General features: G+C 41.0%; 1 protein-coding gene across 1 annotated transcript in view; it reads left to right on the top strand.

Moving 5' to 3' along the window:
* Positions 1 to 17,842, top strand: part of ZCWPW1 (zinc finger CW-type and PWWP domain containing 1) — a 50,406-nt gene that overhangs the window by 3,590 nt on the left and 28,974 nt on the right. The window contains 6 exon segments of the mRNA XM_014590588.2: positions 2,108 to 2,161; positions 4,504 to 4,733; positions 5,343 to 5,421; positions 6,636 to 6,750; positions 7,351 to 7,508; positions 8,188 to 8,310. Coding sequence (XP_014446074.1) covers positions 2,137 to 2,161; positions 4,504 to 4,733; positions 5,343 to 5,421; positions 6,636 to 6,750; positions 7,351 to 7,508; positions 8,188 to 8,310 — 730 coding nt within the window. The 5' untranslated portion in view covers positions 2,108 to 2,136.

Below are 17,842 nucleotides of genomic sequence, written 5' to 3' on the forward strand. Positions count from 1 at the left end.
ATATATACACACACACACACACACATACACACACACACGATAAAGTTTAATTTATAAATTAGGCACAGTAATAAATTAGTAACTAATGGGGCCAGCCAGTGGTTTGTTGGTTAATGTGCTGGATCCCACATGGCTGTCTACCTACAGTTTGAGTCCTGGACCTCATGGCTTGAAAGACACACCAAGTATGTGTGAGTGCTCTCCAAAATTCCAAGAGGAGAATGGAGGAGAAGGGATTATGGCATGGTCAGCCCCCCAGGATGGATGCTTTCTTTCTTTCTCTTTTCCTCTCTCTCTCTGGAGAGCACATGCACCTTTTGGCATATTTTTTTATTTATTTTTTATTTTATTTATTTGTTTATTTTGGAGAGGTTTTTGCTATGGGACATGTGCGCTTGCCAGACAGACAGAGACAGACAGAGAGACAGAAAGCAGGAAATCACCCCCCAGGGGGGATGGCCATGCCACAATCCCTTCTCCTCCATTCTCCTCTCGGGATCTCGGGAACGCACGCACATGCGCCCGGCATGAGTTTAAGCCACTGGGTCCGGGATTCGAACCGTGGTCGACTATGTGGGAGTCCAGCGACATAGCCATTATGCTAACTGCTGGTCCCGGCATATTTTTTTTAAAAGTACAAGCTTGCGGAGCTAGCAGTTGGCATAATGGCTAGGTAGCTGGATTCCCATGTAGCCGACTGAGTTTCGAGCCCTGGACCCGGTGGCTCAAAACTCAGTCAGGTGGGTGTGCATGTGTGCCCAAGATCCCGAGAGGAGAATGGAGGAGAAGGGATTGTGTCATGGCCATCCCTCCTGGGGGATGATTTCTCTCTTTCTGTCTCTCTCCATCTCTGTCTTTCTGGCGAGCACACGCACCCTATAGCAAAAACCTCTCAAAAAAAGTACAAGCTTGGGGCTGGCAAATGGCATGGTTGTTGGGTTGCTGGACTCTCACGTGGCTGACTACGGTTCAACTCCCAGATCTCGTGGCTTGCTTTCTCACTTTCTCTTTCTAAGTTTCTGTCTCTCTCTGGTCAAATTAAAAAATAATAATAAATTTTTTTTAAGTATAAGCTTATTAGAAAAACTAATTAACAAAATAATTATAACAATGTATTGTAATAAAAGTTGTATGGACGAGGCTTCTCTCTTTCTCTATCAAAATATCTAATTGTATTATGCTCACTTATTTTCAGACTAGAGTTGACTATAGATAAATGAAACCGTGGAAAGTGAGTGAAACCATAGATAAGGGGAGGAGTGCTGCATTGGAAATCGGACTAAAGATTTAAGTAAAGAAAAAACATTATAATGATGTTTAAAAAGGAATTATTTATGCATAGGAAACTGAATTAGGTCAGAGAATTACCAAATTGTGTGACAAGTATGTGAGAGAGGGGCTAGCAGATGGTATGGTGGTTAAGGTGCTGGTCTCTTACATGGCCAACTGCAGTTTGAGTCCCAAAACTGACAACTTGAAACTCACACCAGCCCGTGTGCATGTGTGCCCAAAATCCTGAAAGGAAAATGGAGAGGGTATTGCAGTGTGCGGGGGGGTCGTGGAGTGGGGAGGGATGGTTTCTTGCTTTTTGTCTCTCTACCTCTCTCTGTCTCTCTAGTGAGTGCACATGCCCTATAGCAAAAATCTCTCTTAAAAAAAAAGTATGTGGAAGAATTTTGTGAAAAAGACATTATTCACCTGAAGAAAATTCTCATTCTTTAACTCCTAGGAGAAGGTATGGTTGTTCATATCTTACAACCACTACAGTACTACTAGTACCTATGCTTCTGTTATACCATTACCATTTCCACCTGATAATTTGTGTCTGCCTTATATTGGTTCTAGGTACTTAAAACACTAAGGATTATTGGTAATCTCTCTCTCTCTCTCTTTTTAAAATAAGGTTGTTGCTAATCTTTAAAACGGTTGTTTTCTTTATTCCTTGACATGTAATTGGCCTGTTGAAGAAACAAGTGTAGTCAAGAAGACAGAACAGTAATTCAGAGGTCTTGAACCCAAGAGATCTTGAACCCAAGGAACAGGGAGAAAAGAAAGTAAAAGTCATGTTTAATCAGAATCATAGCAGTCTATTTCTTTTTTCTAACAGAGGTGAAGAAAGTGTAGTTTCTGAGCTGAATGATGACAACATTGCAGAATAAAGGTGAGTCAGGAGTGAGAGAGGTTTACTTTTTTTTTTTTTTTAGGCTGCATGCACTCACTAGAAACAGAGAGAGGGAAAGTGAGAATTTCCCTCTAGGGGGGATGACCAGGTCGTAGTCCCTTCTCCATTTTCCTTTTGGGATTCTGGGCATGTACACTCACAAGCCTGGTGTGTTTTCCAAGATGCTGGGTCTGGAACCCAAACAGCATAGTTGGCCCTTTGGGATCCAGCTGCCTTAACCTTTACACCATCTGCTGGCCCCAGGAAGTTCACTTTTTACATTTCTCTAATTTTCCACTTCTGAATAGTCTTCCCATCAGAGAACAGTTCCATTGACATATATTTTATATCCAGTGTATTCAAATTACTACTCTGCTAGGTGCTTTGAACAGAATAAATATGAATCAGAAACAATCCTGCTCAAGGAATGTGTGAATTCATAGGGAGAGAAAAGACACTGAAGTGTCTATAACATAATAACATAAAATAGAATGTGGTAAGTGCCACCAGAGATTGTGCTAAATATTATGGAATCGCAGAAGAAAGAGTTATTATTTAACACTTGAAAAGAACAGTATAATTTTCACTGAGGAGGTAGCATTAGAGCTGGGCCTTAAGTATTTATACATTTTAACTAGTTTTTTGTTTTGTTTAAAAATTTAAATTTTAGAGACGAGCAGATGGCATAATGGTTACACTGCTGGACTTCCATGTAGGTGACTGTGGTTTGAGTCCTAGACCCAATGGCGTAAAACTCATGCTGGGCATGTGTGCGTGCATGTCCAAAATGCCAAGAGGAGAACAGAGGAGAAGGGATTGTAGTGTGGCCATCACCCCAGGAAATTATTTCTTGTTTTCTGTCTCTCTCGGACTCTCTGGCAAGTGTGCATGCCCTATAGCAAAAATATTTCAACAATTTTTTAATTTAAAAATAATTTCTTACTTACATTTAATTGTTGTACATCTTTGTGGTGTACCATATGGATTTTCTTTTTGAGATATTTTTGCCTTAGGACACATGCACTCACCAGAGAGACAGAGGGAAAGTGAGAAATTACCCCCCAGGGGGGATAGCCATGCTGCAATCCCTTCTCCTCCCAGCCAGGATCTTGGGCACGCAAGCACACATACCTGGCATGAGTTTCAAGTCACTAGGTCTGGGACTTGAACTATGGTTGGCCATGTGGGAGATCAGCAAAGTAACTGCTAAGCCATTGGCTAATCCATCTCACCATATGGATTTTTCAAAGTGTGCATGCAGCATGTGATAATCAAATCAAGGATGTTGCCATATATTCATTGTTTTCAACAAAGAACACCACATTGAGATGTATACTTTCAGTTTTTGCTCTACTAGTTTCTCTCTTTCTCTCTCTATATATGTAGATATAGATGTATTGATTTATCTATACCTATTTATCTATCTATCTATCTATTTATCTATCTATCTATCTATCTATCTATGGTTGACAACATCCCTTTTTGTTTATTTTGTTGTGTTATGCCATTCCACAATCCATTTACCCTGTCTGCATGCATTCTTGTGTCTTATTTTAAATGTTTTTTTCCTAAGCCCCTCCCATACACCTCAACTAGTTTTTTTCCCTCTAATATCCCATGAAGTTTTATCCAAAGTTAAAATGAGCACATTAAAAAATTTACATTTGAATAATTCAGCTTCCAGCATGCTTGTATTTATCACCTTTGAATTAGTCAGTAACTCCCAAACCTGTCAATGTATCAGAATCAATTAGCCTTGTAAAATCACAGATGTCTGGGCCTGACCCCAGACTACTTCATGGGAATCTTAGGGCTGTGGGGTAGAGTCGGTGGGGAGACCTAGAAATCTAATTTCTTTCTCCATTTAGTTTTTTAATTATTTTTTAAAGAATTGTTTTTTATTTAATTTTATTTATTTGTTTATTTTAATTTGACCAGAGGGGGACAGAGTGAGAGAGAGGGAGATTGTGAAAGTGAGAAAGTAAGCTGCCTGGTCCAGTAGTCAAATCATGGTCAGCCATGTGGGAGTCTAGTGCCCTTAACCACCATGCCACCTGTCAGCAACAATCTCCATTTAGTTTTTTTTTTTTTAAGAATTATTTTATTTAACTTTATTTATTTTAATTTGATCAGAGAGGGACAGAGAGAGAGGGCGAAAGCAAGCCACCAGATCCGGGACTTGAACCATGGTTGGCCATGTGGGAGTCCAGAGCCCTTAACCACTATGCCACCTGCCAGCCCCTTCATTTAGTTTTTATATGGCTAGTCAATGAGCAATGCTTGGCAATCTCCATTAAACTACATGTTTCACAAATTCCATTTAATGATCAAATTTATTTCAGAATGTGGAAAGGGATCAAAGAAAACCTTTGCCCCACCTGCACAAAAAAAGCATAGCTTGGTACTTTGTAGCCCTAATGCAGCCAAGGAGGAGACCCTGGGTATCAGTTTTCCAGGGACAGAGGGCAGGCTAGAGAAGAAGGATAAAGCAACTACAGAGAATGGTCCAAGCAATGACCAGGAGAAAAAAGGAAAGACTGAAGACAACAAGCAAGCACAGAAGAAAGAAAAGGTATCAGTCACATCAATGAGCCTAGTAAGACACTTTCTCCTACCCCTGTCCCCCCTCCCAGGCTAGATAAACAAAATTTTCATGTTGGGGAAATTACTTCTGTAGTTTTAGATTTTTATTCCTTTTTGAAGGCTTCGATTTTCTTTTTAAAGAATACAAAATTATTTTGATTTTTAAAAATTTATTTCTTCCACAAGAGAAAGAGAGACAAGTACCCAATAGGGTCTTCAAGATGCAATCCACCCCTAGCCAGCCTGGATCACCCATACACTTGTGCAACTCATGTGTTGTAGATTATACCTGAGACCTTCCCATGTGTTTTCGGTTGTGTTACTGCTGCACCTCTGTGAGGCCCCTCTCAAAATGTTTTAATGAATGTATTTAACAGGAAATAATGGGATGGAGGTGGGAGTAGAAGTGGACAGAAACTTTATAAACCTTTTTCTTTTGACTTCTTTATTTGTAGGAAATCTGAGATAGAGTTTATAGACTCCTTATGTTTGTTGACTTCATGTGTTCAGTCTTAGGAACTTATGGTTTCCCCAACTGGTTGGAAGGGAAAACTATGGAAAGATCAGCAGTTTTCTTCCCCTACCCTTGTCTCTGTAGGAAAAATCAAGTCTTACCAATGCAGAATTTGAGGAGATTGTCCAGATTGTGCTACAGAAGTCCCTCCAGGAGTGCTTGGGTATGGCATGTAGTACGAGAAAAAGAGTTTCAATTAGGCAAAGTGAATGTTATCTGAGGGGTATAACAAGTTTGATAGCTTTTTTTCTTTTTCGTCTTCCTAGGTAAGGTAGTAGTAGATGAAACTTAGAAATATATTAAAATACTTTGTCTTCTGTCGATAGTACCTTAACCACCTCAGTTAAAGGATACAGGCTTAGAAAGGAGATTGCATTTACTTCTAAATTTAAGTTTAGTCATACTTAAATTTTTATTTTATTTATTTATTTATTTATTTTTTGAGAGAGATATTTGCTACAGGGCACACATGCTCGCCAGAGAGATGTAGAGAAACAGAAAGCAAGAAATCACCCTCCAGGGGGGATGACCATGTCGCAATCCCTTCTCCATTCTCCTCTCAGAATTTTAGTCATGTTTGCACATGGGCCTGGTGTGAGGTTTTTTTTTTTTTTTTTTTTTTTAAGAATTATTTTAACTTTATTTATTTTGTTTTAATTTGAGAGGGACAGAGCAAGAGAGAGAGAAAGTAAGAAAGCAAGACACCAGGGAGGTCCAAGACTCGAACAACGGTTGTCCATGTGGGAATCCAGTGCCCTTAACTACTGTGCCACCTGCTGGTCCCAACCTGGCATGAGTTTTAAGCCTCTGGGTCTGGGACTTGAACTACAGTTGACTATGTGAGAATCCAGTGACATAACAATTACGCCACCTGCTGGTCCCCATACCTAAATTTTTTAAATGCAATTTAAATATGCATCTATATGTTTATAATCAACTTAGAAAAGACAAATTGTTTTTCCCAGATTTGAAGAACTTAGTCTTCTATACTTACATATCTCTGTTTTTAAAATTGTTTTTGAATATGCTCAAGGATTTGAATTTTGGAATAAAAAGCAGTGAAGGCTCTGAGGCCTTCTCAATAAGGTGATGAGGCTAGAGAGAATGGTTTGACATTTTAGCCATTCTTAGATATACATCTATTCCTAGAGGGAGTTTGAGAAACAAATGATATACAGTGCTTATAATTTCTTATGTATACAAAATAAAATTATCTGTCTTGGAGTGAGGCAGATCAATCTAGAAAGGCTTGAAGAAAAATATAGATTTGTAGATTTTCCTGAAAATGTGAAGATTTAAGTTCTATGATATGACAAGAGCCAAAGGTAGTGGAGTATCTTCTATTGTTTTTCTGCTTATATTATTTTGTTTTGGGAGGGATGGGATCTTCCCTTGATTTTGTAGAGACTTCTTATGCCCAGCCTGTAACACATACCCCATCAGACAAGCAACCTGGAATCACTTCTGCTACTGATAAGGATAATGCTGATGAGTAAGTTTATTATATTACAATGAGGGAAATTGAACACAGTGTGGATTTAACATTGGTAAATGGTGATCTCTGTCTATCTAGTCATCTTTTGTATTTCTGTAGTTTTCTCTCAGTTCAAGAAAGATACCTATCGGGAACCAGCAGTTAGCGTAATGGCTATGTCGCTGGACTCCCACGTAGTCGACTGTGGTTCGTGTCCCGGACCCGGTGGCTTAAAACTCACGCCGGGCGCGTGTGCGTGCATGCCCAAGATCCCGAGAGGAGAATGGAGGAGAAGGGATTGCGGCGTGACCATCCCCCCTGGAGGGGGATTTCTCGCTTTCTGTCTCTATGTCTCCCTCTGTATGTCTGGCGAGCGCACGTGCCCTACAGTGAAAATCTCTCAAAAACAAAAAAAAAAAAAAAGGAGGAAAAAAAAAAAAGAAAGATACCTATCCAAGTTGGGAAAAATAGGCAAGTAGATAGATTAAATCACCTCAGGAGAAGGATTTAGAGAGTCTAGAATTTTTCTGTCTTTCATCTTTAGGGTCTTTCAAAATCATTGTATTGCATATTGCTTCTTTTTACTTTTTTACTAAAAAAAAAAAATCTAATTTTCAGAGAGAGGATAATGGTGCATAATTCTCCAGAGATTTTGGTCTCTCAGGAAGATAAAGTTGTCTCTGAGATAAAGACATCTAAGCCAGGCCAGCCAGACCCTACAGCCGTTGTGAAGAAATTCAATAGACTTTCCTTAAGCAAAAGAAATAAAGAAGCTCGTAAGTATAGCGACAAATACTTTGAAGTCTAGCTTATATATTTCAGGACATTAGGCTGAGGATTTTTAGCTCAAGACTCGATACTACTAGGCTAAAAACTTCTTCCTTCTTAGGACCAGCAGTTGGCGTAATGGCTATGTCGCTGGACTCCCACATAGTTGACCGTCCAAGATCCCGAGAAGGGATTGAGGCATGGCCATCCCCCCTGGGGGGTGATTTCTCGCTGTCTCTCTGTCTCTCTCTGTCTGTCTGGTGAGCACGCGCACTCTATAGCAAAAACCTCTCCCCCCCAAAAAAAAACAAAAAAACCCCCACAAACTTCTTCCTTCTTTAACTGACCTTTACTGTCTGTGAAGATTCTCTTCTCTCGTGAACCAGCAGTTAGCGTAATGGCTATGTCGCTGGACTCCCACGTAGTTGACCGCAGTTCACGTCCCAGACCCGGTGGCTTAAAACTCACACCAGGCGCGTGTGCGTGCGTGCCCAAGATCCCAAGAGGAGAATGGAGGAGAAGAGATTGCGGCGTAACCATCCCCCCCGGGGGGTGATTTCTCACTTTCTGTCTCTGTCTCTCTGTCTTTCTGGCGAGCGCACGCGCCCTATAGGGAAAACCTCTCAAAAAAAAAAAAAAATTCTCTTCTCTCTTTTCTACCCGACAATGTTTTGTTTATCTTCTCAGAAAATGAGAAAATGGAGAAAGCCCAAGGTGGACATGAGCATAAACAAAAAGATCAATCAAAGAAAATGGTTCACAGTCATTCTCAGATCAGACACCAGCAAAAAGGAAAGAAAAGTGGTTTTGGTGAGTTCATTCATAGTTGGAAAAACCTACTTGTTCTAAAAATTTGAGATTAGAGGAAAGAGGCAATGGGTTAGAATGTTAGAGGAAACTCTACAAAGAGAAGATTTACCTCTCACAGCTGCTTTTTATAAGATATGCAGCTGGGGAAGAGAGAAAGATTTCATTCATTTGAGTTATTTTTTCAATAGTCATGATAGAGCATGTCTTCACATGTGAGAGTGAGGTGGGGGCGGGGAGAGAAAAGAGAGATTATCACCCTCCACAGGGTCTGATAATGCTGTGATCCTCTTCTCCCATTTCACCAGCTTGTCAGACCTTGGATACTTACACACATGCCCAGCAGGTTGCAGGCTAACCACGTTGGGAATTTGAATTGTGATTGCCATGTGGGATTGGGCTTTTCTTGAGCAGTACATTATGGCTGTATCATTGAGCTAGCCCATTCATTCAGTTATTAACACCTTAGTTATTGTGTCCCTACTATGTTCTAGGGATTTGTTTATTTTGTGCGTTGTTTTAAAAATTTGCTATATAGGGGCCAGCAGGTGCCATGGTGGTTAAAGGGGCTGGACTCTCACATGGCCAATGATGGCTCAACTCCCAGACCTGGTGGCTTGCTTTCTCTCTCTCTCTCTCTCTCTGTTCGAACTGGAAAATAATACTACTAATAAGTAAAGTTAAGTAAAATATAATTCTTTAAAAAATAATAAAAAACTTGCTATAGAGTACATGCATTCATTGTAGAGAGACTGTTTAGATGTAAACAAACATATTTGATGAGCTAGTCAAGGTGATATTGGAAAATTTCATGATAAAAAAGACAGAACGATTAACAGGTGGCATGATGGTTAAGGCAATTGACTCCTACATGCCTGACCATGATTTGAGTCCCAGACCCGGTGGCTTTCTTTCTTTCTTTCCTTCTCTCTTTCTCTGTCCCTCTCTGGTGAATTAAAGAATAATAAATAAATAAATACAATTTTTAAAAATTAAATTTTTTTAAAAAACAGAGAAAATAGATCATGCAATCTGTTCGGTTGTTGGAAAAGTCATGATGCATTTTTGCATAGAAAAACAGAAAGAATACGACTTGTCTGATGACCCAATATTAATATTTTAAAAAATTCAATAAATAAGTAGACAGCAATTAAAAAAAATAAGTATTTATTTATTTCCATTTGTTATTATTATTATTATTTCATTTGACCAGACAGAGGCAGAGAGAGAAAGGGAAAGCACGAAAGCAAGCCACCAGGCCCAGGACTCGAACCATGGTCAGCCATGTGGGAATCCAGTGCCTTTAATCACCACGCCACTTGCCGGCCCCAGTAGACAGCAATTTAAGGGCACGCAGGTTTGTACAAAAATAAATACAGTAAAACAGAACCCAAAATAAAAGGAACAGTAGAATAAAAATCTAGTCTCTAATAAGTGTATATATAGACATATCATTTTGATTGTAGGAACATAATATGGCTTACATATATGAGGGGACTTCAGAAACTTCATGGAAAATACATTTTATGAAAATACTACAGATGGATTTCAAAATTTTTTGTAACAACATAAACAATTATTTTATTTTATTATTTTGTTATTTTTTTTAATTTAACTTATTTATTTATTTATTCATTCGTTTATTTCAGTTTGACCAGAGAGAGAGAGAGGGAGAGAGAAAGTGAGAAAGCAAGCTGCCAGGTCTGGGATTTGAACCGTGGTCAGCCATGTGGGAATCCAGTACCCTTAACCACCATGCCACCTGTCGGTCCCTAAACATGTATTTTATATTTTCTTTTTTTCATTACCTTTCTGAAGTCCCTTCAGACGTGGAGAAAACCATAGAAAGACTGTACAGGTCGCAAATAAAGTTCAATAAACCATTTTTCCTGATATGATGACATGATAATATAGGAGATTGAAATGTAAGTCTAGGGACCAGCAGTTAGCGTTGTAAGTCTAGGGACCAGCAGTTAGCGTAATGGCTATGTCACCGGACTCCCATGTAGTCCACCGTGGTTCGAGTCCCGGACCTGGTGGCTTAAACTCACACTGGGCGCATGTGTATGCGTGCATGTGCCCAACATCCTGCGAGGAGAAGGGAGTAGAAGGGATTGTGGTGTGGCCATCCCCCCTGGGGGGTGATTTCTCGCTTTCTGTCTCTGTCTCTCCAGCAAGTGCATGTGCCCTATAGCAAAAACCTCTCAAAAAAAAAAAGAGAAAAAAAAAGAAAATCTAATTTGGGGAAGGAAGGTTTTAGATAAAGCCAAAAAGAATGAAAAGGATTTTTTTTTCTTTTGGCTTTATGTGACTACACAATCTCAGATGTTTTTGTTGAGAACTTTGGGATACTGTAGACCCTACTGACTTGATCTTCAGTTAGCCAAAATAAATTGATACAATTAGATTTATGTTGCTCCATCTTTTTTTTTTTTTTCTTTTTTTGGAGAGGTTTTTGCTTTAGGGCACGTGCGCTCACCAGATAGACAGAGAGAGACAGAGAGATAGAAAGAAAGTAACCCCCCCCCGGGGGGGATGGCCATGCCGCAATCCCTTCTCCTCCATTCTCCTCTCAGGATCTGGAGCACGCACACATACGTGCCCAGCGTGAGTTTAAGCCACTGGGTCTGGGACTTGAACCACGGTCGACTACGTGGGAGTCCAGCAACATAGCCATTACACTAACTGCTGGTCCCTTGCTCCATCTCTTGTGCCTCTGAGTATTACTGCAAGGACTGGGTTTTATTTTATTTTATTTTATTTTATTTGGAGAGGTTTTTGCTATAAAGCATGTGTGCTCACCAGAAAGACAGAGAGAGATAGAAAGAAAGTGAGAAATCACCCCCCAGTGGGGATGGCCACACCTCAATCCCTTCTTCTCCATTCTCTTCTCGGGTTCTTGGGTATGCAGGCACACGCACCCAGCATGAGTTTAAACTGTCAGATCTGGGACTCGAACCGTGGTCAACCACATGGGAGTCCAGTGACATAGCCACTATGCTAACTGCTGGTCCCAAGAACTGGGTTTTAGACTAGCAGATGTGAGTTCTCTCCCTAGGTGGTGCTTGTGAGTGAAGTTGTGATTGTAGTGAATTTGTCAACCTCCTGCTGTAAATGAACCATCCTTTCTTCTTAAAGCTGCCAATAAGAGGGGAGTCCTCTGGGAGTAGGAAGCAGAAAGAAGAGTATTGATAAATAGAGCTTCTGTTAAGTACTGTGAAGGAAAAGAATAGAATGTCATGAGAGGAAATAGCAGAGACCTAAGTAAAATTGGGCCACAATGGGAGTGCAATTCTAAGGAAATGATATTTAAGTTGAAACCTGAAGGATGAATAGAAGTTATCCAAATGAAGAGTAGGAGAGAGTTTTAGGTGGGGTAAAATTTTGACATATTCCAGATTCTAAAAGAAAGCCAGTATAATTGGAGTTCAGAGAGCAAAAGGAGGCTAGATGAGAAAGTGGCTCTGAATATGCAAAAAATTGTAGGGAACAGATCAAAGGCCAGGTTACAGAGTGAGAATTTTACCCCAAGTACAGTGAGAAGCTATTGGTGAATTTTAACCAGGAGAGTGACATTTATAAATTAATATTTTAAAAGGATCCTTTGGAGGGTCAGCAAGTATTGTAGTAGTTAAGGTGCTAAATTCCCACATGGCCAACCTTAGTTTGTCTCTAGACCCGGTAGCTTGAAAATCACACTGCATGCCCCAAATCCTAGAAGAATGGAGGAAAGGGTTTATGGTGTGCCTATCTCCCTGGGGGGGTGACTTCTTGCTTTCCCTCTCACTGTGTCTCTCTGTCTCTCTCTCAAGTAAGTGTACACACCCTATGGCAAAAACCTTTTTTTTTTTTTTTTTAAAAGAACCCTTTGGGATTAATTGGAGGATAGAATATGGGAGAAGAATAGACCAGTTAATAAGTTAGTTCTAGGATTTGATATTTAAGGATTAAGATGGATTTAGGATGATGAAAGTAGTAAAAGAGAGAAGTGGATGGTTTTAAGACATGTTTTAGAGACAGAATTTTCAGAACTGGGTAATAAATTGGAAATTGAAGTATGCATACCTTCTGGAAAAGGTATGCCAGAGATGAATTGATTTCTGGATTGAGGTATTATGTGAAAGGAGATAAAAAGGAGTGGAGGAAGAACAAGCTTATGGGATAAGACCAAGCATTTAGGTTTGGGTGCATTAGAGTTGAGATTCTTATGAGATATCCACATAGAGATGTCAAAGATCAAGGCGACTATAGAAATCTGGAATGCAGAACAGAGGCTGGAAGTATACATATATGTGCTCTCAGGTATGAACATTGGTTTAAAAGCTATGGGAATGGGTGAGCTTGCCACAGGAGAAAGTGTAGTATGGAGAGAGAAGATCATGATTGAGTTTTAGAACCCATGGAGAACAATGAGAAGAACCCAGTAAAGGTGCCTGAGATGGTAGCTGCCAGATAGTGGGAAGGGACAAGAGAATGAGGCATAATAGAACCTAGGAAATAGTATTTCAAGAATAAATGGTGGGACCAGTAGTTAGTGTAATGGCTATGTCGCTGGACTTCCATGTAGTCGACCGTGGTTTGCGTCCCGGACCCGGTGGCTTTAAACTCACGCTGGGTGCGTGTGCGTGCGTGCCCAAGATCCCGAGAGGAGAATGGAGGAGAAGGGATTGCAGCGTGGCCACCCCCCTGGGGGGTGATTTCTCGCTTTCTGTCTCTCTGTCTGTCTCTGTCTATATGGCGAGCGCACGCGCTCTATAGCAAAAAACTTCCAAAAAAAAAAAAGAATAAATGGTGAAGGTCCAAATGCTGGTGCAGTAGTAACCCAACTGGACCCACATGAGAAGGTCCCAGGTTTGTATTTCAAGGCCCCCTGTACATATAGGATACATAAACTGAGCTGCCTGAGGCAGGGTGTACTGCAGTGTAAGAATCTTGTTAGGGTTGTGGTTTCTCTCTCATGAGAGAAAGAAATAAAGAAACTTAAAAGAGTGGTCAACTGAAATGCCCTTAGCATGTGTCTGTAATATCAGTCCTCATTCTCATAGAGCCACATTGTGAACATAAAACATAAATTCCAGAACACATGAATTGTTCTCTAAGTTGTTTGAAAGGAAACTTTAAAAAACTGTATGATGTTTACCAGTAGACACTGTGGAGGTTCAGGTGACTGGATCCCACATAGCTGGTTCCGTAGTTTGATTCCTAGACCTGGTGGCTTGAAAATCACACATGGATTGTGTATGTGCATGCCCAAAATCCCAAAGAGAAAGGGGAGAAGGGATTACAGCATGGCCATCCTCCCTGGGGGGGGGGGCAATTTCTCACTTTCTCTCTCTGTCTCTGTCTCCCTCTGGCATGTGCATATACATTATAGCAAAAACTAAAACAAACAAACAAAAAAACAAAAGCAAAGCCAAAAAACTGAATAGCACTGTCAATGGAAATTTCATCCTAACCCATAAATTCCATATATTAGGGTGTTTTTTCCCCATTAATTTTCTTATGAATACTCAATAGTTTGGCAACCATTTATTTTATTGATCTGCATTTTTCAAAAAATACTGATTTAAGTTTATTTACCACTATTATTATTTTTTAATTTGCTACAGAACATGTACACTTACCAGGGAGAGACAGAGAGAGAGGGGGAAAGTAAAAAAGCACACATCCAGGTCCAGGACTTGAACCACAGTCGGCCATGTAGAAGTCCAGTGCCTTAACTGCTACACCACCTGCTGGCCCCCAATCTGTATTTTATAGTACCCAGCACCACACTCCACTCTTTTTTTCTATTCCTGAAAGGTCACCTCTATAAACGTCTAAAACTATGACAACTCTCATTTCAGACTAATATGTCATTCCTGGTTAATACTTTGTTTTTCAAGATAAAGTAATTGAGAAAGTGATCCAGGATCAGCAGATGGCTTAGTGATTACATTGCTGGACTCCCACCCACATGGCCGACAGTGTTTTGGGTTCTGAACCTGGAAGCTTGAAACTCACATTGGGCGCATGCATGTGCATGTCCAAATTCCCAAAAGGAGAAGGGATTGTGGCATGGCCATCTCCCCAGGGGCTGAGTTCTCACTTTCTGCTTCTTTGTCTCTCGGGCGAGTGTGTGCACCCTATAGCAAAAATCTCTCTCTCTAAAAAAAAAAAAATGTGATCCCTAATATAGGGTAACTTGAAAGAACCCAAATGTAAGTTACCTTCTTTTCTTTTTTTTTTTTTTGGAGAGGTTTTTGCTATAGGGCACGTGCGCTCTCCAGACAGACAGAGAGAGACAGAGAGATAGAAAGCGAGAAATCACCCCCCAGGGGGGATGGCCATGCTGCAATCCCTTCTCCTCCATTCTCCTCTCGGGATCTTGGGCATGCACGCACATGTGCCCGGCGTGAGTTTAAGCCACTGGGTCCGGGACTCAAACCGCGGTCGACTACGTGGGAGTCCAGCGACATAGCCATTACGCTAACTGCTGGTCCCTAACTCACCTTCTTTTCTGAGGGATGATTTTGGTAGGATGGGATGGGAACATCCTTTATGTTAGGGCATTTAAGGTAAAATTCATCAGTGAAAGAGAGAACTTACTAGAGGAACATGTTGGTTGATGATGTTAATCGAGAATACATAGTGATACCTGTGTGCCTGGTTATTTGAATTTTGTCGGGTAACTCTTAATTGCATGAATATAGGACAGAAAAGATAAGAATGGGTTCTTTCAGTGTGATGGTTTATCTTCTGGGTGGAGAAAGGACAGAGGGAAAAGAAATTGAATGTGTCTGCAAGAGTCAAGGAAGTGTCAAAGAATCAAACATGAGTAGTACAGAATGTAGAATAGCAGTTACTAGCAGATAGAGAGGATGATAAAGGTCAGTAGATTGTAAAGCTAGATAAAGCAATAGCTTTCATAGGGGCTTTTGAGCAAGGGATGTGCAAAGAAGGTACATTTTTGTCAGAGAAGGCGTGTGGATAAGTGGCCCAGAGGGTGTACAGTTTCTGTGGATGACTAGGTAGGGAATGTGGGAGTGGAAATGAGTTACTGAGGTGGCATGGAGAGAAAGGCCAAGGAAATGAGAGAATAAGGTGCTTTGTGGGGTATTCTTGTGGTTGTAATGGTCATCTGGAGTGAAGGCAGGAAGTGAGGAGTAGACTGGACTGATGTCTGCATCTTACAAGTGAGATGAGAGAGTGGCATAGTCTCACGACCTGTACCTCAAAGGAAGAAGGACTTTTCCTTTTTTTTTTTTTTTTGAGAGGTTTTTGCTATAGGGTGCGTGCGCTCGCCAGACAGAGAGAGACAGAGACAGAAAGCAAGAAATCACCCCCCAGGGGGGATGGTTACGCCGCAATCTCTTCTCCTCCATTCTCCTCTCGGGATCTTGGGCACGCACGCACACGCGCCTGGTGTGAGTTTTAAGCCTCCGGGTCCGGGACATGAACTGCAGTCAACTACGTGGGAGTCCAGTGACATAGCCATTACGCTAACTGCTGGTTCCCGACTTTTTCTTTTTCTAAAGAGGTTTTTGACATACAAAGAGAGAGAAAGAGACAGTAAGAGGGAAAGTGAGAAATCATCCCCCAGGGGGGATGGCCATGCCGCAATCCCTTCTCCTCCATTCTCCTCTTGAGCTCTCGAGCATGTACACACACAGGCCCAGCGTGATATTCAGTCCACCAGGTCCAGGACTAGAATGGTGGTCCGCCATTTGGGAGACCAGTGATGTAACCCCTACGCCATCTGCTGGCCCCAAGGGAGGAAGGACTTTTAAAGGAGTGAAGAGAATAGTAGTAATGGGAGTAAGGATGACTCTGGCCCCACTTTTTGTCCTGAGAGACATGGGGGGTGTGAGAAGGAACATTTAAGAGTGGGGGTGGGGCGGGAGGAGAATGGAGGAGAAGGAATTGTGGCATGGCCATCTCCCCTGGGGAGTGATTTCTCACTTTCCTTCTCACTGTCTCTGGCCCCCCACTTCACCAACAGCACATATCCCCTAAGGCAAAATCCTCTTTTATTTTTAAGAATTATTTTATTTAACTTTGTTTATTTATTTATTTTAACTTAACCAGAGAGGGATAGACAGAGAGAGAGAGAGAGAGAGAGAAAGAGAGAAAGTAATCTGCCAGGTCAGGGACTTGAACCATGGTCAGCCATGTAAGAGTCCAGCACCCTTAACCACCATGCCACCTGCTGGCCCTGCAAAAACCTCTTAAAAAAGTGAAAGAAGAAGAAGAAGAAAAAAAAGAACATGGGTCTGGTCAGTGTCCTTAGTCTCCAGCCTTCAAAAAGGAGATAGATGTTCAGAGAAGGTTGACAACTGTGGATACTTGTTGAAAGTTCAGAGTATGGTGAATGGCTTAGGGAAGGAAAGAAACTGTGTAGGACAAGGATCAACTTCGAGGATTTGGGGATGTAGAGTGGTGGGGGTAGGGCTTTGGAAGGTAATGGATGAAAGGAAGGCTTGACTTTTGGGCAGGACCTGAAGTAAATAGCTGAAGGAGAGAAATGGTAGATGTACCTTTGTCTTTTGAAGGGTAAAATCAGGACTATTGGTCCCACAGTTAGCAACTTGGCTATTTCGTAATAGGTGAATTAGTTGAGAATTAGGTAAGAACTCTGGATACATATACAAAAGGGCCAACTCAGTACCAAGTAGTAGTGGTAATGTGCTGCTCAAGCAATGCTAGATCCATATGGAAAATCACAGATTTGATTTCCTAGTTGATTTGAAAACTCCCAAGCATGCTTGCCCATGATACTGGCTGGCTGGGAAGGCTGGAGCATGGGGGAATCACAGTATAAGACCCTGTTGAGGTGTTTCTCTCTCATCTCCTCTCTCACTCTCGTGAAATAAATAAACTTAAAAAAAAGAAGTGAGTAGTGGAGAAGTGGGGGAAGCCAGTTGGTGGTATGGTGGTGAAGGTGGCTGGATCCCACGTGGCCAACTGCACAGCTCAAGTTACAAACCTAGTGGCTTGAAAATATGCTGGATGTGTGTGTATATGCACCTAAAATCTTGGGAGGAAAATGGAAGAGAAGGGATTGTAGCATGGTTATCACCCCTGGGAGGCTCTCTCTCTCCAGTGAGCACCTGCACTCTATAGCTGAGAGAGAGAGAGAGAGAGAGAGAGAGAGAGACTGGTTTGCAGTTCAAAAGAGCTTTTTGGTAATGTTATGTATGCCAGCAGGGAATGAGGCACTATCTGAAAAGATACCGGACAACTTTTTTCTTTAAGAATGCAAGAATCACTTCTTTTTGCCGGTACAGGAGGAAGATTTATATGTGAGATTTGAATTCTAGGTTCAGCTTGTCGTCACTGAGTCAATTATCTTCTCTGAACCTTGTTTTTCCCGTTTATAAGTCAGGGACTGGACTAGTTGATATGTACATAAAGTCTCAATGTTATTTGAGTGGGGGGATTGATTTTAGTTATATTAAAACAGGAGTATATATATATATGTGTGTGTGTGTGTGTGTGTGTGTATATATATGTATATGTATATATATGTATATATATGTGTGTGTGTATATATATA

The sequence above is a fragment of the Tupaia chinensis genome, unplaced genomic scaffold (assembly GCF_000334495.1).
Source record: "Tupaia chinensis unplaced genomic scaffold, TupChi_1.0 Scaffold000465_1, whole genome shotgun sequence".
Taxonomy (NCBI): domain Eukaryota; kingdom Metazoa; phylum Chordata; class Mammalia; order Scandentia; family Tupaiidae; genus Tupaia; species Tupaia belangeri.